General features: G+C 29.4%; 2 protein-coding genes across 52 annotated transcripts in view; one reads left to right on the forward strand and one right to left on the reverse strand.

The window, feature by feature from the left end:
• The window catches only part of LOC114804952 (uncharacterized), a 339668-nt gene that overhangs the window by 198028 nt on the left and 117290 nt on the right, over positions 1–24350 (forward strand). The window lies entirely within an intron of this gene.
• LOC105216804 (cell adhesion molecule Dscam2) overlaps positions 1–24350 on the reverse strand; it is a 147580-nt gene that overhangs the window by 9394 nt on the left and 113836 nt on the right. For 36 of the 50 annotated variants that reach the window (XM_054233333.1, XM_054233341.1, XM_054233342.1 and 33 more), the window contains exons 10-19: positions 15919–16038; positions 14604–15857; positions 14380–14535; positions 13635–14318; positions 13468–13576; positions 13223–13399; positions 12972–13138; positions 7038–7250; positions 3767–3922; positions 817–954 (exon numbers count right to left, since the gene is read on the reverse strand). In XM_054233333.1, coding sequence (XP_054089308.1) covers positions 817–954; positions 3767–3922; positions 7038–7250; positions 12972–13138; positions 13223–13399; positions 13468–13576; positions 13635–14318; positions 14380–14535; positions 14604–15857; positions 15919–16038 — 3174 coding nt within the window. Of the gene's footprint in view, positions 1–816; positions 955–3754; positions 3923–7037; positions 7251–7756; positions 7925–12971; positions 13139–13222; positions 13400–13467; positions 13577–13634; positions 14319–14379; positions 14536–14603; positions 15858–15918; positions 16039–23589; positions 23881–24350 lie in introns of all 50 variants that reach the window. The other 14 variants (XM_054233369.1, XM_054233368.1, XM_054233372.1 and 11 more) reach the window with 6 other exon arrangements.

Below are 24350 nucleotides of genomic sequence, written 5' to 3' on the forward strand. Positions count from 1 at the left end.
TTTTTTTAATATTATACAACTATACATACATAAAAAGTACACCGTTACTTACTGTTAGTATTTGTTAAATTCGGTAATCTTTGCTTGAGTGCCCATAAAAATTCAAAAATTTTAAATAAATGTTTTTTTCGAAAAAAAAAAATTAAAAAATAATATTTTTGAATATTCTGTTTGATTTATAAATGGTAGTAAATTCCAAAATTATAAATATATATAAAGAATAGTATTCAACATTTTTTCTAAGAGCGTAAATTTTTTACAAAATTTAATTTTTTTATGAGTGAGCTTTTGCTTTTTAAACTGTATACACATTTTTCTCTAGCAACATACTTTTTTGAATTAATCACAATTCATTATAAAGTAAATTAAAAGTAATAAATCTTTTTTAAATATAAAATAATATTTTTTTTAATTAAATTTTAATTTTTTAATTTAATAAATTTTAATTAATAACTTTTTTTTAAATATAAATTAAAATTAATTATTTTTTATTTTAAAAAATGTTTAAGCAAAAATGTTAGAATAATCAAAAGACGAAAATTTTGTTTTTTTATAGTTCTTATAATTTTTATTCCAAATAATATTTTAAAAACAGCTTTTTTTTAATTTTCACGGAATTCATGATTTTTTATTATTATATTTCAACTATTTTTAAAAAATACTTTTGTTATTCACAAGCAATTGGAAAATAAAAATATTATTGAAAAAAAATTTATAAAAATAAAATTAGTAATAAATAATATAAGAAAATTTCTAAAAAAAAAATTCAAATAATGAAAAACCCATCAAATTAATACAACCCTGTTTAACGCCTACCTGGATGTCTATAATGGCACTGTACATCCTCGGGACCATAATGATTACCGTGTAATGGCACTGGTGGGGCCTTCAATTCCTCATACAAGTTAGTACGGCGTGGATCCCAGGTGGAGTGATTTGAGCGAATGCCACGTGCTATTCGAGCATACACATAACATAACATAGTATGGCATGACATAGCATAGCATATGTTATAATCCCCAACATATGAATATCCATGTGGCGTGGCATAAGCCCATAGTTTTGTATATTTACCGTAATATTTCGTATAAACCGTTACGTATATGTATACAGTGTACAGTTTTCGTTTATTTGTGTAAATGTTTGTATGTTTGTTTGTTGTTTTCGTTGTAATTTTTTACAATAAGTATTGAAAAATTCGTAATATAAAAGATGTTTTTAATATAACATCAAGCGGTTGCAGGAGTAAAAAAGCCATTTAAATCGGGATTTTGTCGAGGGTTGGGATTACAAGTAGGCATTTTTTGTGTGATGAACATAAAAATAAATAAAAAGATAATATTGGTTTGAATTAAAGTATATACAAGAAATAAAAAATGGTGATATTTTCAACAAAGTGCAAAAGCATTATGAGTGAAACAAGATTTTTTAGTAAATATTTCATAAACTTTTTTTCGCTTTTAATGGATTCTATACTTCTCTAAAGAGTTCTGACCACACCTTATAACATTATTAAGAATAACGCTGCTGTAACAGCAACAATAGGGAAGATTTTTGGAAATTTTTAAACTTTCTGCAATCTTTTTCGAAAGTGGACTGTTTCATAAGGTTGTCTATAAATTCAATATAATTTCAATAAATTCGATCATCACTGACATCTACAAGTTTTCCATTATCGTTTTTTTTTTTTCATTTAATCGGTCTTTTAAGCTTTAAGCGATAGCTTAAGCCAAGTAATTTAGATCATCATCATCATTATTAAATATCTAATAAGTTCCATAACCGGTCGTAATGAACTTCAAAAATATCCAATTATTTATTTCTCAAGACCTTTCATAATTCTGGTATTTATCAAAGCCTTATGTTCAAAGTTGGCTTAAGGCTTGTTTTATATTAAGTATATTGACACAAATTATGAAACTTAATACAACCAGAATTTATATTTTTAAAGAAGTGATGATTCTTAAAGGATAATACTTCAGGGAGTGTCACAAGGGCGATAAAACAATACGTTTTTCCCCTAAGGTTCCTAAGAAAGAAAGTATAAAAACAAATCTTTATCTAGGTTAAGTTAAGGTTCTTACAGTTTTCTAGAAGCTGCAGTACGATTTAACCCCTGAACTTTACAATATGCTTAATATGAGGATTGTTATCAATTATTTTTGGTTTGGGTGTTTAAAGGGTATTTTTAATTTTTCAATGGGGAACGTTTTTTTAGGTCTCAAACCCTACGCACAACCACGAAAGACGGCTCCAAACAAATGTCTGTTGGCTACCCAGAGAACTCTTGGTCTAAAATCGGAAGTCGTAAACTGATTGAATAAAAGAATCGGTTCTGGCCACTCCCAGGTGAATGACTGTCAAGAACTTTCCTCACTAGCGTGAACTACAACACAAGTTCCCCCATATTTTGTTCATGTAAAAGGTTCATTTTTCGAGTAGAATAGCGCTTTCTGATGTTAGCATTAGAATGCTGGGAAGTTATTTTCATATTGAATTCCTCTAATGACGATGATAAGAAGTCATCCGAAAAAATAGACTTCGAGAATTTATCCAAATGTAGAAAAAATTGATGAGGAAATTTTGAAAAACTAGTTATGAGATATGTTCTTAAATATGTTAAATCGAAAATTCAACTATTTTAAAAATGACACTAATTGATTCTCACTTAACGGCTTTTCTGAGTATCAGGATCAGGTAGATTATGAGATTAACAATTACGTATAATATCGTGTATATTGTATTGTTTTTTTCATGTTATGTTAGATAATGAGAATACAACCCTGGTGGTCTTAGTCTTAAAGGAGGACTATAACTATTAGATTCATTATTTGGAAATAAGCTTTTGTATAGACTTAAAGTAAGTTTGTTTATATTGAGCCTACAAATATCAGATGATAGAACTCTCTCTGGTTAAACAAATGTATGTTCCTCGCTGTTTTCTAAGTACTGTAGCCAGAGTTTCCTATAAATTTCTATTACGTTCTTACTTTGTAGTCTTTTAGAGCTTTTGAAATTATAAAAAAAAATAATTTGTTTTTCATTAAAATGTTTAAAATTTGACGTTTTTTTGCTTTTAAAAATTGTGTTTCACTCATAATAAAAGCAAAATTTACTACTTAAGGCTAATATCTAAATTTACTACAACATTTATGGAGCATGCAAGAGTTACAAATATTAAGCAAAAGGACAGTACAAAATGTCTAAAAAGAATTTCTTGTATTGTAAGATAAAAAGTTTAAATTTACAAGTTTAAGATAAAAGTTACACTGCTACATCGTATAAATTTGCTTTATAGTGCGTACAAAATTAGACAAGAGTAAGAAAACTTTAGCAAAATTCAAAATTTACATTAAGAGCTCTCAATTACATTTATAGTTTTGTATAAAAAAAATAATTGTTTATATTTTTATTTTTTTAATTTTTAAAAATATTTTTTTTATTTTTTTTTTTTATAAAATTTTTGTTTTATTAAAAAATTATTTTTTAAGTACTTTAATTTTGTTCTTTCAATAATATATTTTTTGCATTTTTGTCCTTTTTTACTAGCATTGCATATGCGTTTGGCGCAAAGCGTAAGTGAATAACTAATAAACGCAAAAATTCGATTTAAATTCACGGCAACAAAAAAATCGAATTTCGTGACACTCAAAAAATATCGAAATCAAATCGAACCGAAAAACGTACAATGGAAGAACAAGAGGATATTTGCTCGCATTAATAAATGTTGTAATTCGTAAATTTAGATGCTTACTTATCACTGTACCTCGCTTAATCCGGTCGCAGGTGTTGTAATTGGAGCCGGGCACTGGTGGCAGCTTGCGATTGGGTGGTGCAATATAGCCGAGCTCATCGCGTAAATCGGGTCGTCGTTTGTCCAATGTGGCGCCAGGTCCCATGGTCTGATTGTAAACTACATCGTCTAGAATTAATATATGATATGGCAAACTCAATATTGGGGGCACTGAAGATGCTTTTACCGTTTGACTTTCAATTTGGTTACTTTGTTTACTAATTGCAAAACTTTCTTACTTTACTTCTGTTTTTTCTTCTTTGGATTTTCGGTTTGGATGGAGCGTTTAAGAACTTTTTTTATTTTTTTTTTTTAAATTCGACTTACGTGTTAATATTATTATTTGCTTAAGTTGCTACTGAGTGCCAGAGTAAAAAAGAGTAAGAGTATGAACCAACGAACGAGTTTAAAGGTATTAAGTTTTGTGCAACACACATTTTTTTTATAAAATTTAAAAACTAATTAAAGGTGTTTACATATTTTTCTGCTCATTACAAGTACTTTACGTTCGCATATATTTGCTGCAAAATATTTAATTTAATTTTTAATATTTTATATATAAAAATATTTTAATAAAAAATATTTACGAAATGGTTCTCATAAATATACCAACATACGTACAGACGTTTAATTCAAAAATTACGAATAATATTATGAAATGTATGATTTATGATTTCAAATGCTATACTTATAATTTTGTAGGGTAGAAAAGAGTTGCCAATTATTTCGAATTTCAATGTAATTTTTGTCAGCTATGAATTTTTTAGAAAAGCATCTTAGTTTGGGGGTCTTTTGGGGCATTTTTAAAAATATATTCAAAACTCAAATGAAACGAAATTGTTAAGAGAGTGTAAAATTGAAATTAATGATAGCATTATAGAAGAATTGTGTGTTTTTTGAGATAGTTAATTTGTGGAGCGAACATATACAGAAATTTGTATTCGAAATATGAAGAGTGTTATGCTTTGAAATAATCAATAGCGAAAGTGAGGAAAGAGTGTTGAATTTAGGTTATAATATGTATATATAATATTATAATTACAACAGAAATTTACGGAAAACCATATGGGTCCGAAGGATTAGAAACAAATATTTATCTAGTTAACAGTAAAATCTAAGATTTTCGATTGATGATGTATTGGTATATTCACAGTAATTTGAAACCAGCCGTCCTAGTAAATATAGACCTGCTTAAACTTAACTGAAAATTAAAGTTATAAATTTATAGTTCATGATTAAATTGCTCCTTTTCTATTGGAATAGAAAACAAAATCATAAAAAGTGTAAGAAATTATAATGTTAAAATTCAAATATTTTGTTTCTTATTTTTGGTACGTGGTAACTCTGTTTAAAAATATGTCTACAATAAAATCTAAATTAATACTTTCAAAGAAGTAAATATTTGTAAAATTAGAGGAACCCCAAATAATTTCCGGAAACCTTTGGTAAAATTTTTTCGATCGTTGGCAACCGTAGGGTATGCTTATATATATATTTTTCTCTAATAGTAAAAGTATTCCATTAAAGTTACAAATATTAAACAAATATTAAAGAAGTAGAAAAAACCGTTCGAAGTTTTTTATTTCGAAATTCGAATATAAATTTCGAAACTTCGAACTTGGATTTAGAATGCGAGTACGTGAGTTCTGCTTATATCTAAACATTTTAAATAATTAATTTCTACTACAAAATATTTTTAGGAAACCTTTATTAAAGATTTTTATTCAATCGTCGCAACTCTACGCTAATATATATTTTTCTCGAACAGTAGAAATATTAAAAAATAAAATATGAATGAAGTAAACAAAATCGTTTGAAGTCTACTTAATTTTAAATTCGATTAATTTCGAATTTTCGAACTTGAATTTCGAATGCACGTACGCGAGTTCTGCTTATTTGTAATCATTTTAAATAATTACTTTCCACTATAAGTCAATCATATAATGATTATTTTTGCGATTTTGGTGCTAAAATCATAAAAGCTTATAAAACGTTCTTTACAAAATTAAACATTAAAGCACACGCAGAAAATTTTAAAATTTTAGCATTAAAAATAGAGGGATTTCAATCGTAGTGTTGTTTTTTAATAGTTCGGTTATAAAAGGTTCTTTTTAAGTGAGAAGAGCTTTTAATGTATACTATTTAGAAATACTCTCTGAATGCATAAAAATGCGAAACATGTATGTTTTTGAAAGCTTTTGCAGAGACGAAATTTCTCGAGACGAAGATATTAGTAAAACTAATAAAGGTCTTCTTCAGGGTTGCATTGGAATTTCAATTCTTTAAATACGATTTTAATTTCGATCTTTGAACTGTTAAGTGGCTTTTCCCTGAATATGTTGACTAATTAAAAAATTAAAAATTATAAAAATATTACTAATTTAATTTAAATAAATTTTTTTCGAGGTAATACTATGAATATACCAATCTACGTATTTGTAACATTTAACTATCTAGGGGTAGGGATAACCAATTTGTTAATGAGATGACGTGATGGACGTAACTTTAAACATTTAAATATTTAACTATACATATCAAAATATATGAGTAATTATTTTAACATTGACAATACTACAACAACGATTACAAATGAGTAAATATATTTATATACGTATTCATAACTAGGATCATTATTATTTAAGAAGTTCAGTAAGGATTAGCAAATTTATTTTTTAATAAATTTAAATACTTTCGGGTATTTATAAAATCTGAGGTGGAAACAGAAAGCAGGGTGTCTCAAATGTTCTTTAAATTTTTAAGATTTCATATTTACTGTTACTAAAAAAATAATGTTCGAAACCTTTTATCTATCATATATTACATTTTCGAATTGTGTGTTGGTATATTTGTGTTGGTCTTTTCTCATTTTGATAAATTTTAATATTGGCAAGGGTTCATGCTAAGTATTATGTTTTATATACAAGTGTATAAGGTTAGTTTGTTACAACGAACATTTAACACCATAACAATTATTAATTGTAAACAAATATTTTTTTACCGATTTTTAGAGTGACTAATTAATAATTATTTTCGCTTTTAAGCACCAAGTTTAAGCAAATTGGCGTTGAAAATAAATTTCTGGTTAGAATTTCTCAAAACAGAAATAAAATATGAAAATCAATATTTTGCATATATAAAAAATATTACAATATAAATATAAATTTAGTTATCGATATTAATATTATTATTATTCATAAAAGCACTTTGCTATGTATGCGCAAGCATAGGAAAATGCAAAACCTACAGTACACATCCTTTTGTCCGCCACGTAAGTCATCAGCACGGCGTCTGGAAAGCGCTACACATACAACAAGTATACCAACCGCTACCACAATGACTGTGGCTATTAAAGGCACCATAAAGTTCAAGTCCAGCCATTCGGGCATCCAGGCGGGCAGGCGTATACGTGTATTCAGATTGCCTGAACCGCGACCATCGTCGAGTGGTGCAATGGTGCCTGATTTTTTCGCGCATTTTTCAGACACGCGCAGTAAAGTGCAGTTTTTATGTTCGAAAACATATTTTTAAACATACAAACCGTTGTTTTAATTGTTTATTGCATATTTTTGATATATTATAGCGTTATTGCATGCATTATAGTAATGTTCGAATTTTCGAAATTACATTTTCGAATATTCGAAAATCACATATTTCGTTCACAACGATATTTTAAGACAAGCCAAACATTTAAATAGACAAAATTTTTTTCATAGTAGAGGACGGATGCATTTTTACAAAATATTTGAATTTAATGTTTTTTTTTTGTATCGAATTAAGACGAAATGAAAACAATAACGAACGTAAGAGTGATTTTGTTTTGTTTGTTTTTTGTTTAACGTAGTAATATTAAGCGCATTATAGAGAGAGCGAGTTTCAGTGATCGTAGAAATTTTGTAATAAAGCAATGGAAAGAAAGAAACGAAAAAAAAAGAAAATTCGATTAATATTATTCAGTGTATATACCTTTGTGATGATTGCCTTTGCTACGTAGAACACAAATAACAATTATCGCTATGATAATAACGAGCAGAGCAGCTACCACCGGTACAACTAAATTTAAGTTGGAAAGTATGATGCGTATCGTATCCTCGGCGGTTAGTTCGGGTAAGTCACGCGAAGGGGCAATTGTTCCTGTAACAACCAAAGTATGTAGAAGCGCACAAATCATACACACATACACACATACACACACAAAGAGAGTTATATAGAGAGAAAGAGAGAAAAGAGACACAGAGAAAAACAGAAAGCCCAAATTTTGGCATTACTCGGTTAAATCGTCAATGCAATGTAGATTATTTCGTTTTTCGAAATTAAACTTCTTATTTTTCCAAACATTACTTTTGTTTCTCAATCTTTGTTTTTCTTTTTTGTCTAATTTAAGTTTAAGTATACTAAAGTTGAATTCGAAATTTTTGCTTGTGTATGTATAAGTAAAAAAAGTCTAATTAATAAGAGTAAAGAGTTTAAAATGTGTAACGCAGAATGCGTAGAAAAACATGTAACTTTCGAAACAGTTGGTTTGTATAACACAACACATACATGTAGGTAATTGCGCATAATTCGAAGTTTGATTAAGTGATTGAACAGCTTCGTTAACACGAGAGAAATTGTGAAAAAATTATTAAAAGCTATTAAGACGCTATATTACAGTTTTAGTGTAAATATTAAAGTGAATTTTAATAACATTTTCACACAAAAATTGCGAAACAATACGTTATACAAAACATTAAAAAGAAAAAAATATTTTTTTTTATAATTTTAACTTTTAAATATTTTTTTGGTGTTTTAAACATAACTTCGAATTTTCGAACATTATTTTCGAAATTGAATTTCGAATGCACGTGCGCATGTTCTGCATATTTCTAAGCATTTTGCACAATTAATTTATATTAAAAACTTTTAAAATGATATAATGCATAATTAAAATTCACTTTATTGATATTTTAGTTAATGCTAGTAAATGCAATAATGTTGAAAAAACACTAATTATTACTAAATGCAATTTGTTTTTGTCCATTTTGTTTTTTTTTTCACTAACTAATGCTAATTGTAATATTTATGAAGTACTTTATAAAAACTATCCCAAACGTAAGCATATAACAGCCGTAACTTTAATTTATGCAAGTAAATTTAATTTGAAACTCGGCAAACTTGAACAACATTCCTTAATTAAAATATATTGCTTTATACATATCGTATGTAACTATGTAGTTTATGGTATATATTTATTTAACTTATTATTTAAATATAACGATTTAATTGTCGATAAATATGCTTTAATGCGTGGTAAATGGATGTATTTATGTATGTATGTATGTAATTAATTTATGAATATTTCACAAATGACAATGTGTGTATTTTTTGTATGTTTGTTTGTATGTATGTATGTATGTATGTATATATAAATGCATTAACATTTATACACTTTATGTTTTTATGTATATGTATGTGTGTATATTATGTCAAACTAAATAGTAATCGAATTATAATCGAATTCAAATTTATTACAAATCGAGATAAAAAGACTCAAATTGAAAAACGAAATAAACTCAGTGAGACGCAGTGAACTCCTTTCTTTGTTCTTTATAAAAAATATATTCATTTTTTTTATTTTTTATTTATGCATAATCTTTTTTTTAGGCAGTGAGAAAACTTGGCACTCATTTGTATGTGTGTAGGAAATGGAGGTTGAAGCAGCGCTGTTTGGTTGTTGCAGGTAAAACAATCCCTTCGTTAACATTTTTTTTTTTGGTTTTTGTAAATTAATATATTTTTTTCATTTAATAAATAATGCTCTAAGTATTCTTGTAACCCCAATCAAAATAAAGCATAAGCTGTTCTAGTTGACAAGCTATGAGGTGTGTATTTATGCTTCTGCTTCTAGGTGTGAACTAGAATGCAGTGCGATATTATGCTATAAAAATAAGAGGATGCATTGGATAAATTAAAAAAAATATAAATTTAATTTTAATCAAGCTCAAAAAGAAAGCATGTGTTGTTGTTGTTAATATTTTTTTTACTCTATAAGCGTCTTTTTTGAACTTAGAAGAGAGAATAGAATATTTTTAAAAATACTTTAAAACGTCGATTTTTTTCCTGCTGGTACTTTTGAAAGGCCAGGTTTGATTCCGGACTGTATAAAGTTGTAATTCAGACTATTCAGAGAAAGGTTTCAGACTAGAGATAGATTAGCAAAAATCATTATACTCATCAGTTACAAGAGCCAAATATGGATGACTAAATCGACTAAGGCTAAGCACAGAGCAAATCATAGATCAGTGAATTACTATTTTCAAAATCTAATTTTATATTCTCAGAGATTTTTAGCGGTTATATCTGATATTGTTAACACTTCAATCATGAAATGTTGATAGTCAGAATTGAATGGATTGAGAGTTTAAAGCAATTAGAAAGCTTTAAACAGACAACGTTGCATTTCAAACTATACTATATTTAAAATTGGGAATTAAAATACCCACAGTCACAAATGACATTCAATAGCAGACCGAGTCATATAAAGCTATGCAACTCGTGATATATAGAACAATTTTCAAAAAGAAAAGAATAAAAAGAACAAGTTTGAAAGGTAAACACCAAGTATGCCGAAAATTTTCGAAACTGCCCACAATATACTGGAGCAAAATTACATATCTCAATTGTTGTTTGCGAATAATAAATCAAAGTCTTATAGAGAAACGGAAATTGATTTCTTGGTTCCATGGCAAGTGGGCGGTTGTTAAATTTCTCTATGGCTACCAAATGCAAATGCCAGATCTGGAGATTACAATTTCAACCCCATATGATACACCAGAGCTTCTTCAGAAACGCTTTAGAAACATTTTCGCAATTTTTATGGATTTTTACAAGGAATATATATTCAAAACATTATGGAATATAGTTTTCATGCAAATTTATTTACAATTTTTGGCGAATTAACCTAAAAAGCTTTGGAATAAGACACTTCGAGCTTCAGAAGATTAGTATGGGAGCTTCGGAATATGAAGAAACTATTATCTACATTTCCTGATTTTATGTTGCTACAACAACAGGTTAGGTTAGGTTAGTTCAAAGGTTATATCTCCGCAACTGCAGGGAGTCTAACTTAGACAACTTCGATTGCCCTTTGTGACACCCAAATACTCATAACGGATCGCCAAGACCCTAATGATTCGAAAAGCGCCTGGACCCTATTACAAAGCTACAACAACAACTACGTCTATTTAAGATCAGAAATATAAAAATTTGTATTTCCTATTCGGATTGAGGAGAGAGGCTATATTTATAAGGAAAATATGGCAAGGCACTTTAATGCTAAACACATTTTTCTATTGGATACTAACACCGTATGCATTTCATATCACAACAACACATGTTTCATTTTGTAAGGTGAAAAATAATAAAAAAAAACTATAAAATTTGAATGAGGCTTAAGAATACTGTGAGAAAATAAACATGAAAAATTAAATATAAAAAGCATTTCAACACAAAATCAGCATGAAAAGACAATGCGATTTTTTTTGTTTGTAGACTTTTTTGAACTACATAAATGCTAGAGCAGACACGTTACGTTTAAATACTTTTTTCTTCAACATGATAAACATGATAAACTTTCATTTGGTGTAATGGTGGTAGTGGTTGTGGATTTCTATAAAACCAAAAAAAAAACTCATCTTCAACAATATTTTCTTTAAATTTACAAGTTTAACGTGATTTTGGGTGATTTTTGGTGAGCTGGGGATAAAAACAAATTGCATTTACGCAATAAAAATAATATATATTTACGAGTACGAGCAATATGCGTTTAAACGCAATATTTTCAGTGTTTTTCTACATTGCATTACTAGTTTGTACAAGAAATAATAATAAATAAAGGAAAAAATGTATAAGCATTTACACGAAAAAATAAAAATTAAATACACTTCAAAAATTTTCGAAGAGAAAAAATTAAAAAAATTTTAGTTTTAAAAAAAATTTTAATTTTTTCAGCATGACAATTTTGCATACGAAAATAAATTATTTTGGCAAAAGAAATATTAAAAATAAATTTTGAAATATAAAAAAATTATTTGAAGAATATATTCAAAATATTTTCAAAAAGAAAAAAATTTAATATTTTACAAAAATTAAAGTTTTTAAAATAAATTTTTAAGTGCTTTGTACTTTCAAAATTATATATTTTTACATGGCAAAATAAACAAAATAATTTAGTTGCATAAAAAGCAAAAATTTACTAAATTCAACTTTGCATTTCTTTGTGGTGAATTTTCATGGGTTCAATTATATAACATTTTGGCATTATTATTATTTTTTTTTTTTTGAAAATCTTGCATTGGCAGACGAGTTGCAAAAACAAAGCATTCAGGTGCTTTCATCAACTAGCAATATTTGTTTTACTACAATTTATATCCACAACAAACTCGTTTTGTTTTTGTTATTTGCATTAGTGGTGAAAATGCTGCAGAATGGTAATGCTTCTAATTTTTAAAGAATTTTTTTTTAATTCCTTCTATTAATTTATTGGCAACAATAAATGAATGGGCAGAAATTAATATTTTATAAAAATAATATGACAAAAAATTATTAAATTTTTTTAGAAATTATTATTTTTAATATTTTGAGTTTTTGGACAAAATCATGTGTTTTAAACATAACTTCGAAATTTCGAACATTAATTTCGAATTTTCGAACTTGAATATTTTACTTCATATATAGTTTATGTATACTTATACCGGCTTTTTTTTCGAAAGAAATATGAAAAAACTAACTTGTCCGCTTTTGCAATGCCAATTCTAATTTTTAAATTATATGAAACTAATTCTAATCATCAAATTTTAAATTGAAATGTCTTTTTCAGTTTAGCGTGCACATATTGTATGATTTTTCAAAATTATTTCCAAATTTATTTCTATATACAATATAATAGAATATTTTTTCTTAAACCTGCAGCATTTTTTCCACACTCTACTGTAGTTCTATTGTATTTATGTACAAAAGCAATGCGAAAATTCATACGACTTTTCGACAAACACATGTACATTGGACACATACATACATATGTATCCATGCATTTACATATGTGCGCACGTAAAGGCAATCATTTAACTATGTAAATATATGTATGTATGTATTTGAATATACAAATATACAAATGCGAAATTGGAAAACAGAAAATAAATACCTCCAGTCACAGTCAAAGTGGCAAAATCATATTCGGCAACAGTGAAACCGGCAGAATTATGAGCGGTAATACGCAGATTATACCAGGTGGCGGGTTCCAGATCCAAAACGACGTAGTTATTATCGGGTTTGACATTGTTCGAAATCTGATTCCATTCAGCTTGATCGCTAAAAAGAAAATTTACAATTGTAGTCATCAAAAAATGTTCGAACAAAAAAATTAAAAAAGAAAATTGTTGCCGGGACACCAACCGCTTCTTGTTTTCTACAACAAAGTGAGACATTGGGCAGCCGCCATCTTTCCAGGCCTTGAAGTGCAGTGAAACCGAGTTGGATGAAACCTCAATGAAACGTTGTTTCTCTGGCAGTTTGGGTTTGTAGCCTTTGGTGCGTGTGTTGAGTATGTCCGAAGCTTCGCCAGCGCCGATGCTGAGCGTGAATACAAGTAAGAAATTAGTTAGGTTTTAGCTAAAAATTATTTATGACAAAATACGCACTTATTGAAACCGGTAGCATAGACTTGATAACGTGAGCCGCAGAGCAGATTTTCGATAGTGAACTTTTGTGCATCCACAGAGACTTCAGCAGTTTCCCATTCGCCGAATTCTGCTCAGAAAAAAGTTAAATATCTATTTTAAAGACAATAAATCACACCCGAACCCACCTGGCTTGTAGTGCAGTGTGTAACCATGTAGCGGTGCGGTATCTCCCTCATGTGGCTTCAATTTGACAGTCAACGAATCGGTAGTGGTAGCGGAGAGTGAAACCTGTGGCGATTGTGGTGGTGCGAGCACAATTAGCTTGTGTGTAATGGAATCCTTTGCAATCGAGTTCTCAGCGTGACATGAATATTCACCGGCATCTTGACGATTAACCGTCTTAATCAACAATGTGCCATCAGCCATGACGCGCATACGATCATTGCTGGTAAATTCAACACCCTTAATCTTCCATGTGATCTCTGGTTGTGGTGAGCCGACAGCTAAGCATGGCATTTTGGCGTCTTCCTTGAAGGTGGCGGTGAAAGTATCATCGAATGAGGCAATCTTAGCGGGCACTTGGTCACTGGGCATGGCTACAATGCTCTTCGATTGTTGTCCTTCGCCAATATTGGTGCTGGCGGTAACCCAGAATTCGTATGGTTTATTCTTTTCCAAATCGGTGGCTTCATAACTCATCTGGTATTGTGGTATTTTCTGGCTCTTGGGTTCACCTTCGGCGCCTTCGACTTTCGAGTACACGGTATATTGTTGTATGATGCCGTTGGGCTGTGCTGGTGGACGCCATGAGACTAGTATGGCAGCTTGACCTTTAACCAAAGCCTTGACATCGGTGGGTGCTTCGGGTACTACAATGCGAGAAGGAAAAGGTTTAATAGACTTAAATAATATTTTATGCATTTCACTCACCATCAGGTTCGGTTTGACAGTGTATGGGTGCGCTGCGTACGCCATCGCCGCCAGCGGTGGTGGCCAGCACTTGCATGGTGTAGTTGGTGAATTTCTTGAGTCCATGTAAAACGGTGTCGGAAGAGGCAGTCTTCTTGTAGTGGCGTTTGGTGTCATCTTTGGATGAATAAAAAATAATATTGAATGATAAAATAATATATTTTCAATAAGAAATCAAAATAAACCTTTTGTCATCCTCCCTTGATACTCACCATACCATTCATCGCTGGGTGCATACACCACTTTGTAGGTCTTGATCACACCGTTAGCCGATTCGAGTGGTGGACTCACCCAGCTGACGCGTATGGTTTGCGAGGTCAATGTGGTGCAGGCGGTGTCGCTTGGTGGTTGACTTGGTGTACCCTCGGCGGTGAATTGTTTCTCCTCTTCGCTCAATGGGCCAGCGCCGATCTTATTGAATGCCTGTATGACAACCGAGTACTGTGTGTAAACGCGCAAGTTATTCAGCTCCAAGCTATGTTCTTTGCCTTCTTCAGTCAAAAAGTTAACAGTCTCAAAAACGTATGAAGAATTGGTGTTCGATAGTTTATAGCCAACATAATAACCCAAAATTTCGCCATTCCATTCAGAGCGTGCTGGTGGTTTCCAGGTGACGCGCAATGTGGTCTGATTTACTGGTTCGACTTTAATATTTTGTGGCTTGCCAGATGGTGCTTCCTCGGCGGTAATGATGGTCACAGCTTCCGAAGATTGTGAGGTGCCAATAGCATTTTCAGCAACAATGCGTATATTGTAAGTGGTAGCGGGACTCAATTTCTGTACTTGCGCTTCGGTGGTATGTCCGGGCACCATAACACGGTCGACTTCATCCCAAGATGCGCGTGAACGTTTGAACTCGATAATGTAACGGATAAGTGGTGAATTGCCGTCGTAGGGTTGTGCCCAGCTCAATTGTACGGAACGTCCAGATTTGTCTAAAACTTTCAAAGCGTATGGCATCTCGGGTACTTCCTGTATAATCATATTGATGCTAGCATCATCTGAGCCAAAAGCATTGGTGGCCAAGCAGGTGAAGAGCGCAGAATCAGAGCGTTCGGTACGTTTAATGGACAAGCTCGACATTACACCGGTGGACAGTATTTCTTCACGGATTGTATAACGGTTATCATTCTTGGGATCCAAACGCACATTATTCATGTTCCACAAAATGCCAATGGGTTTCTCGCCTTTCGCTTCGCACTGCAAGACCGCTGGTTCGCCACGACGTGCTGTTTGATTGCGCAATTTCTCGGTAAACTCGGGTGGTGCCTGTACGCTAATCATAATGACGGCCGAAAGTCCAGAGCCAATACCATTAATAGCCTCGCAGAGATAATAGCCTTCATTGGTCTTTTGTATGTTGTCAATGTGTAATGTGCCTTCTTCTACGCGTATATTGTCGTTCTTCTTCAAGTCCTTGTATTCGCCGGGTGTGTCGCCTATGAAATATACATTTTTGTGAAAATCTTATTGATTTTGTGCTTATCTGCATGTACTCACCAACAGCTTTCTTCCATGTGACTTGTGGTTTTGGGAAGCCATCAGCTTTGCATTCAACCTTAGCGTCGGAACCTTGTGCGAAAGCCTTGTCGGTGGGTTCGAGTATCCATCTTGGTGGTACTGTTGTGGTTTAAGCAAGAACCAAACCGTTGACAGAGAAAAAAGAGCATGCTTCATTGCGTTTCTTTATTAAAATGTAACATTTAGAACGCATGCGGTAGTGTTTAAAAAATTGCTAAACAGACGGACGGAGGACGTAGCTGAAGTGAAGTGGTAATTTTTTGTAGTTGTAAGAGTTTATTTAATATAATGAAGTAAATTTAAATTCTCATTTTAATTTTTGAACAATTTTCTTCTTAATTAGAAAATTTTAAAATAATTTTTAATCGGAAAAATTTTATTTTTTTAATTTTACCATTTCACCTCACCTTACTGTACTTACGAAAATTTTGATGTTGTTTTTAATAACATTTTTTTTAGAAATATTTTAAAAAACTTCGAATCTTAATTTATTTTTTTTTTTGTATAACGGTAATTTTTATTTGAAATATTTTTTTCGAATAACGGCAATTTACTACGTGAAATTTTTTCTTTCGAATAACGGTAATTTTTATTTGACATATTTTTTCAAATAACGGTAATTTACTACTTGAAAATGTTTTTCATTTTAACGGCATTTTATTTATTTGTTGTTCAACAAAATATTAGTATTTTATTATTAATAAATATTTTATTTCTTTAGAATACTATCGTGTGCACTCAGTGTAATGAGAAATTCCTTTTCTGCTATTTATCGATTTTCGATAAATTTACCTACTAATCACCAGCTTTTATGCAAATATAACGAAAGATTTTTTTTCAATTCAATTGAATTTCAAATTTTACTTACTGAAATATTTTCCACTGATTTGTATTTTAATATATTTAGAGATTTAATTATTTTTTATTCAAATTTTAACTTTCGGAGATAATAATATTGTATGTAAAATGAAGATGTTAATGATAATTAACTCCTATTAAATTAAAGTTGTTTTAGTTAATTCAACTAAATACCTTGGAGAAGAAGAGTTAATCCACAGTTATCAATTATTAAAAAAAATGAAATTTGTACAATTTTTTAAATTTTTTGCCACCTCTAATATCAATTAAACGTCCAAAAATTTGTTTTACAAAATTTCGAAATTTTCCATTTTCTTCAAATATTACAATCTTCTCAAACTAAATCTGTATAAAACTATTATTTTTAAAATTTTTTAAGGCAAATTAAGTTTTTAAGGGTTTCAGGGAAAGTTCTCAGGTGATAAAAATTTGTTTAATTAATTTTTAAGGTTATGTATCTGAAAACCGTTCTTGATAAAGTAGTGAAGGGAACTAGTGCTGACTCTTCATTGTATGAATTGTGAATTTGTATTTTAATTTTACAAAATATTCTCGAAACAGGTTCACCAATTTCGAGGTTAGGGTTTCTTTCTTCAAGGGAAATTTTTGCTATCATTTGAAAATGTAAAGAACATATATTTTTTGAACTTCGAATATTTTTTCGAAACAATTTTTGAGATTAGGTAGTTGACAGCTAGTTGACAGTAGTTTGTAGAACTATGGAACAAAGAAATTATTTTTAAAAAATTTGACATTGATTTTCTGTTGTAAAATGTTTTACTTAAAAAAAAAATATTTTTTTTAAATTTTTATTTAAATCGCCGACAAATGTCAGTACCAAACAATTGTTCAGCAATCAGCTGTCAAATAAGTAATATTTTTTCTTCACGTCTTCTCAATGCCCACTGAATATGCACACGATTTTCACATTTACCCTTTTTATATGCTTACATTTTTCAATTTTTTTTGTTTTTGTATAAAAACAACAACATTAAAATATTCTATAAATACATCATCTTAAAATCTATGCAAATTAAAATATTATGTTACAACTACAACGAAAGAAAGCAACAAGCTACATATATTTATACAAACAGAAGGCAAAAAGGACAAATGAAATGTGTTGGATTAATTGAAAATTAAAATTGTTGAACAAATTAAATTTAAATGCTACTACAAAGCATGCGTTAAACGAAATATGTCAAATGATGCTGGACTAAAATAAATGATTGTTTATCGAAAATAGTCGATAACAATTATTTATTGATATCGATTATTATCAATTTTTTTTTTTTTTTTAAATCAAATTTTAATTTTTTTATAATATTAATTTTTTTTTATAAATTTTTAAACAAATTGTAATTTATTTTAGATTTTTTTTCATAGATTTTTAAATGGAATTTGTATTTTTCCCGAATATTTTTTTTTATAAATTTAAATTTTTTTATTTAATTTTTCTAATTTATATATATTTTTATTTTTTGTTTTTTTATGAATTAATATTTTTTTAATATTTTAGCATCATTTAACAGTTATTATCGTTTATATATCCAAAATTAAGCGCATAATGAAAATGAAAGTTAACTAAAGACAGGATATTCAAGGGTGCGGATGTGGTGGTGGTGGAGGCAAGTGGTTAATGAGTGGGTAAGGGATTTGCGAGAGCGTGGAAGCGACCGAGTTAGTGATCAGAATGGATGAGCGCGTAACGGAAGTTTAAGCTGTTCTGTTGTGTAGCATACATTTTGTACACAGCTGTTAATATTATATGCTTGCGCTTGACCGACTTCTATACATCGTACATACTGTTGGGTCAAACGCACAAAAAAAAAAAAATTACAACAACACTGTATATGAGGACAGCGTAGCAATACCGTTATTAACAGCTTCATACACTTTACAGACGTATCAGATTTTTTATTTTTGCATTTACAGCGCTGTACAGAAATGTGGCTTTACTTACAGTATGTTATTGTTAACAGTGTTTGGCTGGTGTTAATGTTGTTATTAACATATTTATGTTATGTTGTTAGTAATAATTAGTAATTCTCTTTGTGTGTGTTATTAGTAAATTTTTTTACAATTTTTTTTCTAAAAGTGTTAATGGTATTAATCGGTGTAACTGCTGTTAGTAAGCGAGGAGTACGGAGGAGTGCTTGAAAGTAGGAAAATGATGCTGCATATTCTTGCTGTTTTGAAAAAAAATTATATAGTTCTGCTTGCTGCGCACATTTGCAAAATTCGCACTTCTTTCATAGGTAAAATTAATAAAAAAAAAATTAAAAAAAAAATAAAAAATAAAAAAAAAAATTAAATATTTTTAAATTAAAATAAAAGTAAAAAAAAATATATAATAATAAACATAAAAAATATATTAAAAAAATCTTATTAAAAAATAAAAAAATTAATTTAAAAATTTCAAAAAGAATATAATTTTAATTAAAAAAATTACGTTAAATATTAAACAAATAAAAATAAAAAAAATCACGTTTTATTATTTGTAATATTTTTTTTTTTGCATTTTTCATACCCAGTCGTGCACAGTGTGTTAGCAATTTATTTATTTAACGCCATTTAATGCAATGCAAATTTTAAATTCTTTTTTTTTACTATTGTTTTCGCACATATTTGGTGTTGGTGTAGCTTACGGTTATTTGTAATAGTGCTTTTGTGAGCCTAAATGTATGCTTAGTGCCCGTTTTGTGTGTGTTTGTATGTATGTTTGTGTGCGCTGAATGTGTGTTTGTGCTACTTGTGATATTATTTGTTGTTGCTGTTGCGAATTCGAGCTGTTTTGCCATTTAACTTGATTTCATAACAATAAATTAGTTGCTGATGTATGAGACATGTTTCTTACAAAAAAATAGCTGTTATACCCAAGCTATTATTTTCAATGGATTTCTTGACAACATTCATGTTAAAAAAATTAATTTACATATTTTTGTGTAACTTGTTTTTAGTTTACATGAAATTATATGTATAGACGGCACCTGTGAATTTGCTGTTATTATTATTTTCATATATAAAAAAGGTATTTACAAAGTGTTCAGGCTGGTAATATTGCGAGCATACATTTTTTTACGGACGGTGGTAAGCTTTATTTAGTTAGACAAAAAAAATTTTACCTCAAAAATTTTCAATAATCAGGTCTTTTATTTTAAGAAAAATATATGTTTTCACAAAAGTGAAGCATAAATTATTTATAAAAAAAATATATATATATTTTTTTCACAATTGTTTTTTTTTTGCAAAATTACAAAAAAAAAATCAGTCTTCTAAAAATGGTTTAAAAAATTAAACAAGAAAATTAAAAAAAAATATTTCTTAATAAATGTTGGCACGTGGAAATTGGGTCTCCAAATTTTCTCCAAAGCCAATTATATTTCCCATCTCCGAAATGCATTTTCATATAATGCATTAAAAAAGAAAACGGTTCTTTTCAGGTTAATAAAATATAGTTTTTGAATACGAAATTTATGCGAGGCCCTTCAAAAATCATTTGATCATATTTCGTATTTTATTGCAGACGAAGGAAATATAGGCTTCAGTCAAGAGCTGTGAAAATTTGCATACTTTTCTATTTATAAAAATATTTAAAGTTAAAAAAAAATGCTTCAATATATAAAATTTTCAAAAAAAAAAAATTGAAAAGCTTCAAGTTTTATAATTTATACATAACTTTCAGAAATTGCGATTTTGTAAAAATAAAAATATGTTATTTTATTTAAAAAAAAAATAAGTATAGAAACTTTGAAAACTTTAAATTTTCAATTCAGTAAAAAATACATTTTATTTTTTATATCGACATCATTCTCAAAAATTTCAAATTAAATATTTTATAAAATATAAGTTTGAAAAAATTTACTTTAATTTAAATTAATATTTAAATTAAAAAAAAATATTTTTTTTTATAATATTAAATTTTGAAAAATTTTCAATCAAAATTTAATTAAAAAACTAGTTTTGGTGTACTCAAATTGGTTTAAATTCAAAACATTGAAGGCCTTCAAAAATTTCCCGAAATTTTTTTTTTATTTTATAATTAATATTTTTACATTTGATTCTCGCTGAAGCAGCTAAATATAGTTTTTGATTTTGTAATAAAATTTTAAGAAATTTCAACTAACAAATTTATTGCATTATTATTTTTGAAAAATTATTTAAAATACATTTGCATTAAAGAATTTATGTTTGCTTTAATAGAGTGACAAAAGTCAGAAAATTTAGTAATAAAATTCGTTTGAATGCAATTTTTACAGCCGTTTTCTGTTTGCCTACCATTCACCGTCAGCGACGCGGACTTATTCGCGCTGCCCGCCGCATTTGATGCCACGCAAGTATAGCGTCCCGCGTGCGGCGAAGTAACATTATTGATTAACAAAAGGCTTGTATGCGCACCAACGCTAGCCAAAGTGGCCAAATCGCCACCGACACGCTGCTCATTCAAATACCAATTGAATGCAATGGGCAAATCACCTTTGCTGGCAATGCAAGTGAGCTGCACATAGTCACCCATATGACAGGGTGTGGCCGAGATGGAGAGTTTGGTCAGAAAGGGGGTTTCTTGATTGATTAAAAGAGAGTATAGCTCATTAGTTGTTTGAAAAAAAAAATATAAAAAGATATTTTATAAGAAAAATATTTTATTACATCATTAATTTTTTTTTGATGCCAGGAATTTTTTTATTTATTTAGCAACAGAATAAAAAAAAATAATTTAAAAAAATTTCGAAATTAGAAATTTTTAAAATTATTTTTGAATTTTTTTATGAAAATTTTATATTCAAAAATTGTTTTCTAATATTGACTTAACACAATTTTTAATTATACATTTAAAAATATTTTCCCGAATTGTTCAGAACACGCCTTTTGTTACCCTAAGCACTCAATATGAAATCAAGTTCGCTGCTTAAGTCTTTAATTTCAACTCATTGGGAATTAAAATAATCTTTAAAAAATAATTCAAAACAAAAAACACTAAAAACCGTTTATCGCATGCGTCAAATCAATCTGGCAACGCCCTCACCCTTCACTTTCAGCACCGACCAGCGACGCGCCTCACCCGCCGCATTGCGCGCCACACACGTATAATTCCCCGAATCGCCAATTGTAGTTTGGCGCAGCGACAAGATCAAAGTGTATTCATCGATTTTATGATAAATCGAACGCAGCAACGGTTGACCATCCTTCAGCCAGTGTATATCGATGGGCAAGTCGCCAGAGAGCGCCATACACATGACACGCACGGCCTGACCACCGTTGACACCGTTCGCATTAAAGTGAAATTGCTCGAGTTGCGGCAGTTCTGTGAGTGTGTGTATGTGTGAAGTGAAAGCGCCAAGGAGTAGAGAACCGTGGAGTGCAAGGACAAAGACACAAATACAATAAATATGTACAACAGAAAGTGCGCATTGAATTGTGAACTAGATGATTAAGGGTGGGCGTTCAAAAAAGTGGTTTTATGAGACGCGTCGGGGTTTATAGAGAGTTGTTGGAGCTTAAAAGTATGCAAATGTATTTTTTTTATATTTTCTTTTTATTAATTTTTTAAAAGATTTATAATTAACTTTGAAGTTTTTGAATAATTTATAATTAATATTAATATTTTTTATTAATTTTAAAATATTTTTCATTAAATTTAAACTTAAGTATAAAAAGCGAATGGCTCCAAAAAGTATGCAATTATTTTGATTTATCGCGAAAATTTAAATCAAAAGATTTATATATTATAAAATATTTTTAAAAGTATTCTTTATTAGCAAAATATTGCTAATACATATACATTTTTGTAATTTAAAAAAAATTTAAATTAATTTTTGAAAAACTAAAATTTGTTTAATTTTTGTAATTTTTTATTTTTGTATTTAAGTTTTAATTTATAAAAAAAAAATAAGTTATAAAAGTAAAGGCTCCTAAAAGTATGCCTTTATTTCATTTATCGCGAAAAATGTATAATCAAATAGCTCTACAATTTACCAAATGTTTTGAAAAACAAATTTGTTAACAAAATATTTTTTTGTCAAACTTCTGATCTTTTTAATTTAAGTTTTTAAGATTATTTTTTCTGAATTTTTTTTATTATATTATGTGACTTTTTATTTTTTTCACAAGTATGTGGTTCTATAGACTCTTTCTTTAACATTAATTTTTTAAATTATTTTCTTCAAAATTTAATTTTAAATAATTTTTATTTAAAAGTTTTCTAATTTTATTATTTATTTTAACAAGTTAATATCTTATATTTTTAACATGACTCATCAAAAATTCTTGCTTTTAATCCAATATTTACTTTGAAAATTTTTTTTTTTAATTTATTTCGAAAAATATTTTAAAAAAATTGACATTATGAAAATTTATTAAAAAATATAACAATTTATTTTAAACTTTGCATACTTTTAAGCTGAGAAATTGCCGAAAAATTTCGATATGAACACAAAATTTATGGAACCTACAAAAGTGACAGCGAAATTTCATAATCCCACAACAACATTCAAGGACAAAACACCATTGGTATAATACAGTGAAATAATGCTCAACTAAATAACGATAATTGCCAACACACACACACAAGCACACGCGCATGTATATGACTAAGCGCCTAAAAATATGCAGCATTTAACAAATGGACGCAACTTACGAAATGCTATGCGCGTGTAAACAATTAAAATGCTCAGCTAAGCCATTCCATGGGAGACAAAAGTGCGCCCGCAGCCATTAAAAACTATTTATTTTTTTTTGCTATGCTAAGAATATTAAAACTAATAGGAAACTAAGCTAAGCTTGTACACAAACCCTTCACGGTTAAATTCGTTGAGACAGTAGTGTGGCCGGCATGATTTGCACCCATACACGTATATTTGCCCACATGTTCAGCGCTTACGTTCTCAATATTCAGCGAACTGCTGCGTCTACCATGCATTAAAATCATTATGCCATCGACCAATTCGGCCGGTTCGTCATTGTAGTACCAGGTTATGTTGAACGGTGCATCGCCATGCACCACAGCGCATGTCAGTTGAAAGTAATCACCCACATACAGTGGTGAATCAGCGTTGGAGGGAAGTGGTGCAAGTTTTGGTGGCACTAAATTGTGTATAGGTGGAAAAGAGGTGACGGTATAAATGGTGGATAGGAAGGTAGTGTATGCAGGATATAGTTATTAAAGGATGTTTGTGATATTCAGAATTCCATATAGTTGTTTATCGATAAACGATTAATATACACGTTTTAGTGCCCACCAGTTTTTGCAAAGACGTTTGTGGGTAAATGCATTGTATTGGACGAGTTGAAAAACATAAAAAATAAAACAAATGAAAAATTAACAATAAAAAATTATAATTCTAAACTCTAACAATATAATACGAATATTATAAAAACAAAAATAATTCTTTATATTGCTCGCTCTTTGTACCATTGACAATCAGCTGTGCCGTATAATTGGTCACACCAGCCGCATTTTTGCCATAGCACGTATAATTGCCCGCGTGTGCGCCCTCTATAGATTCGATAGTCAAAGCAGAGCTGCGTGAACCCATTTTCGAAATAGTTATGCC

This window comes from Zeugodacus cucurbitae, chromosome 6, assembly GCF_028554725.1.
Source record: "Zeugodacus cucurbitae isolate PBARC_wt_2022May chromosome 6, idZeuCucr1.2, whole genome shotgun sequence".
NCBI classification, from domain to species: Eukaryota; Metazoa; Arthropoda; class Insecta; order Diptera; family Tephritidae; genus Zeugodacus; species Zeugodacus cucurbitae.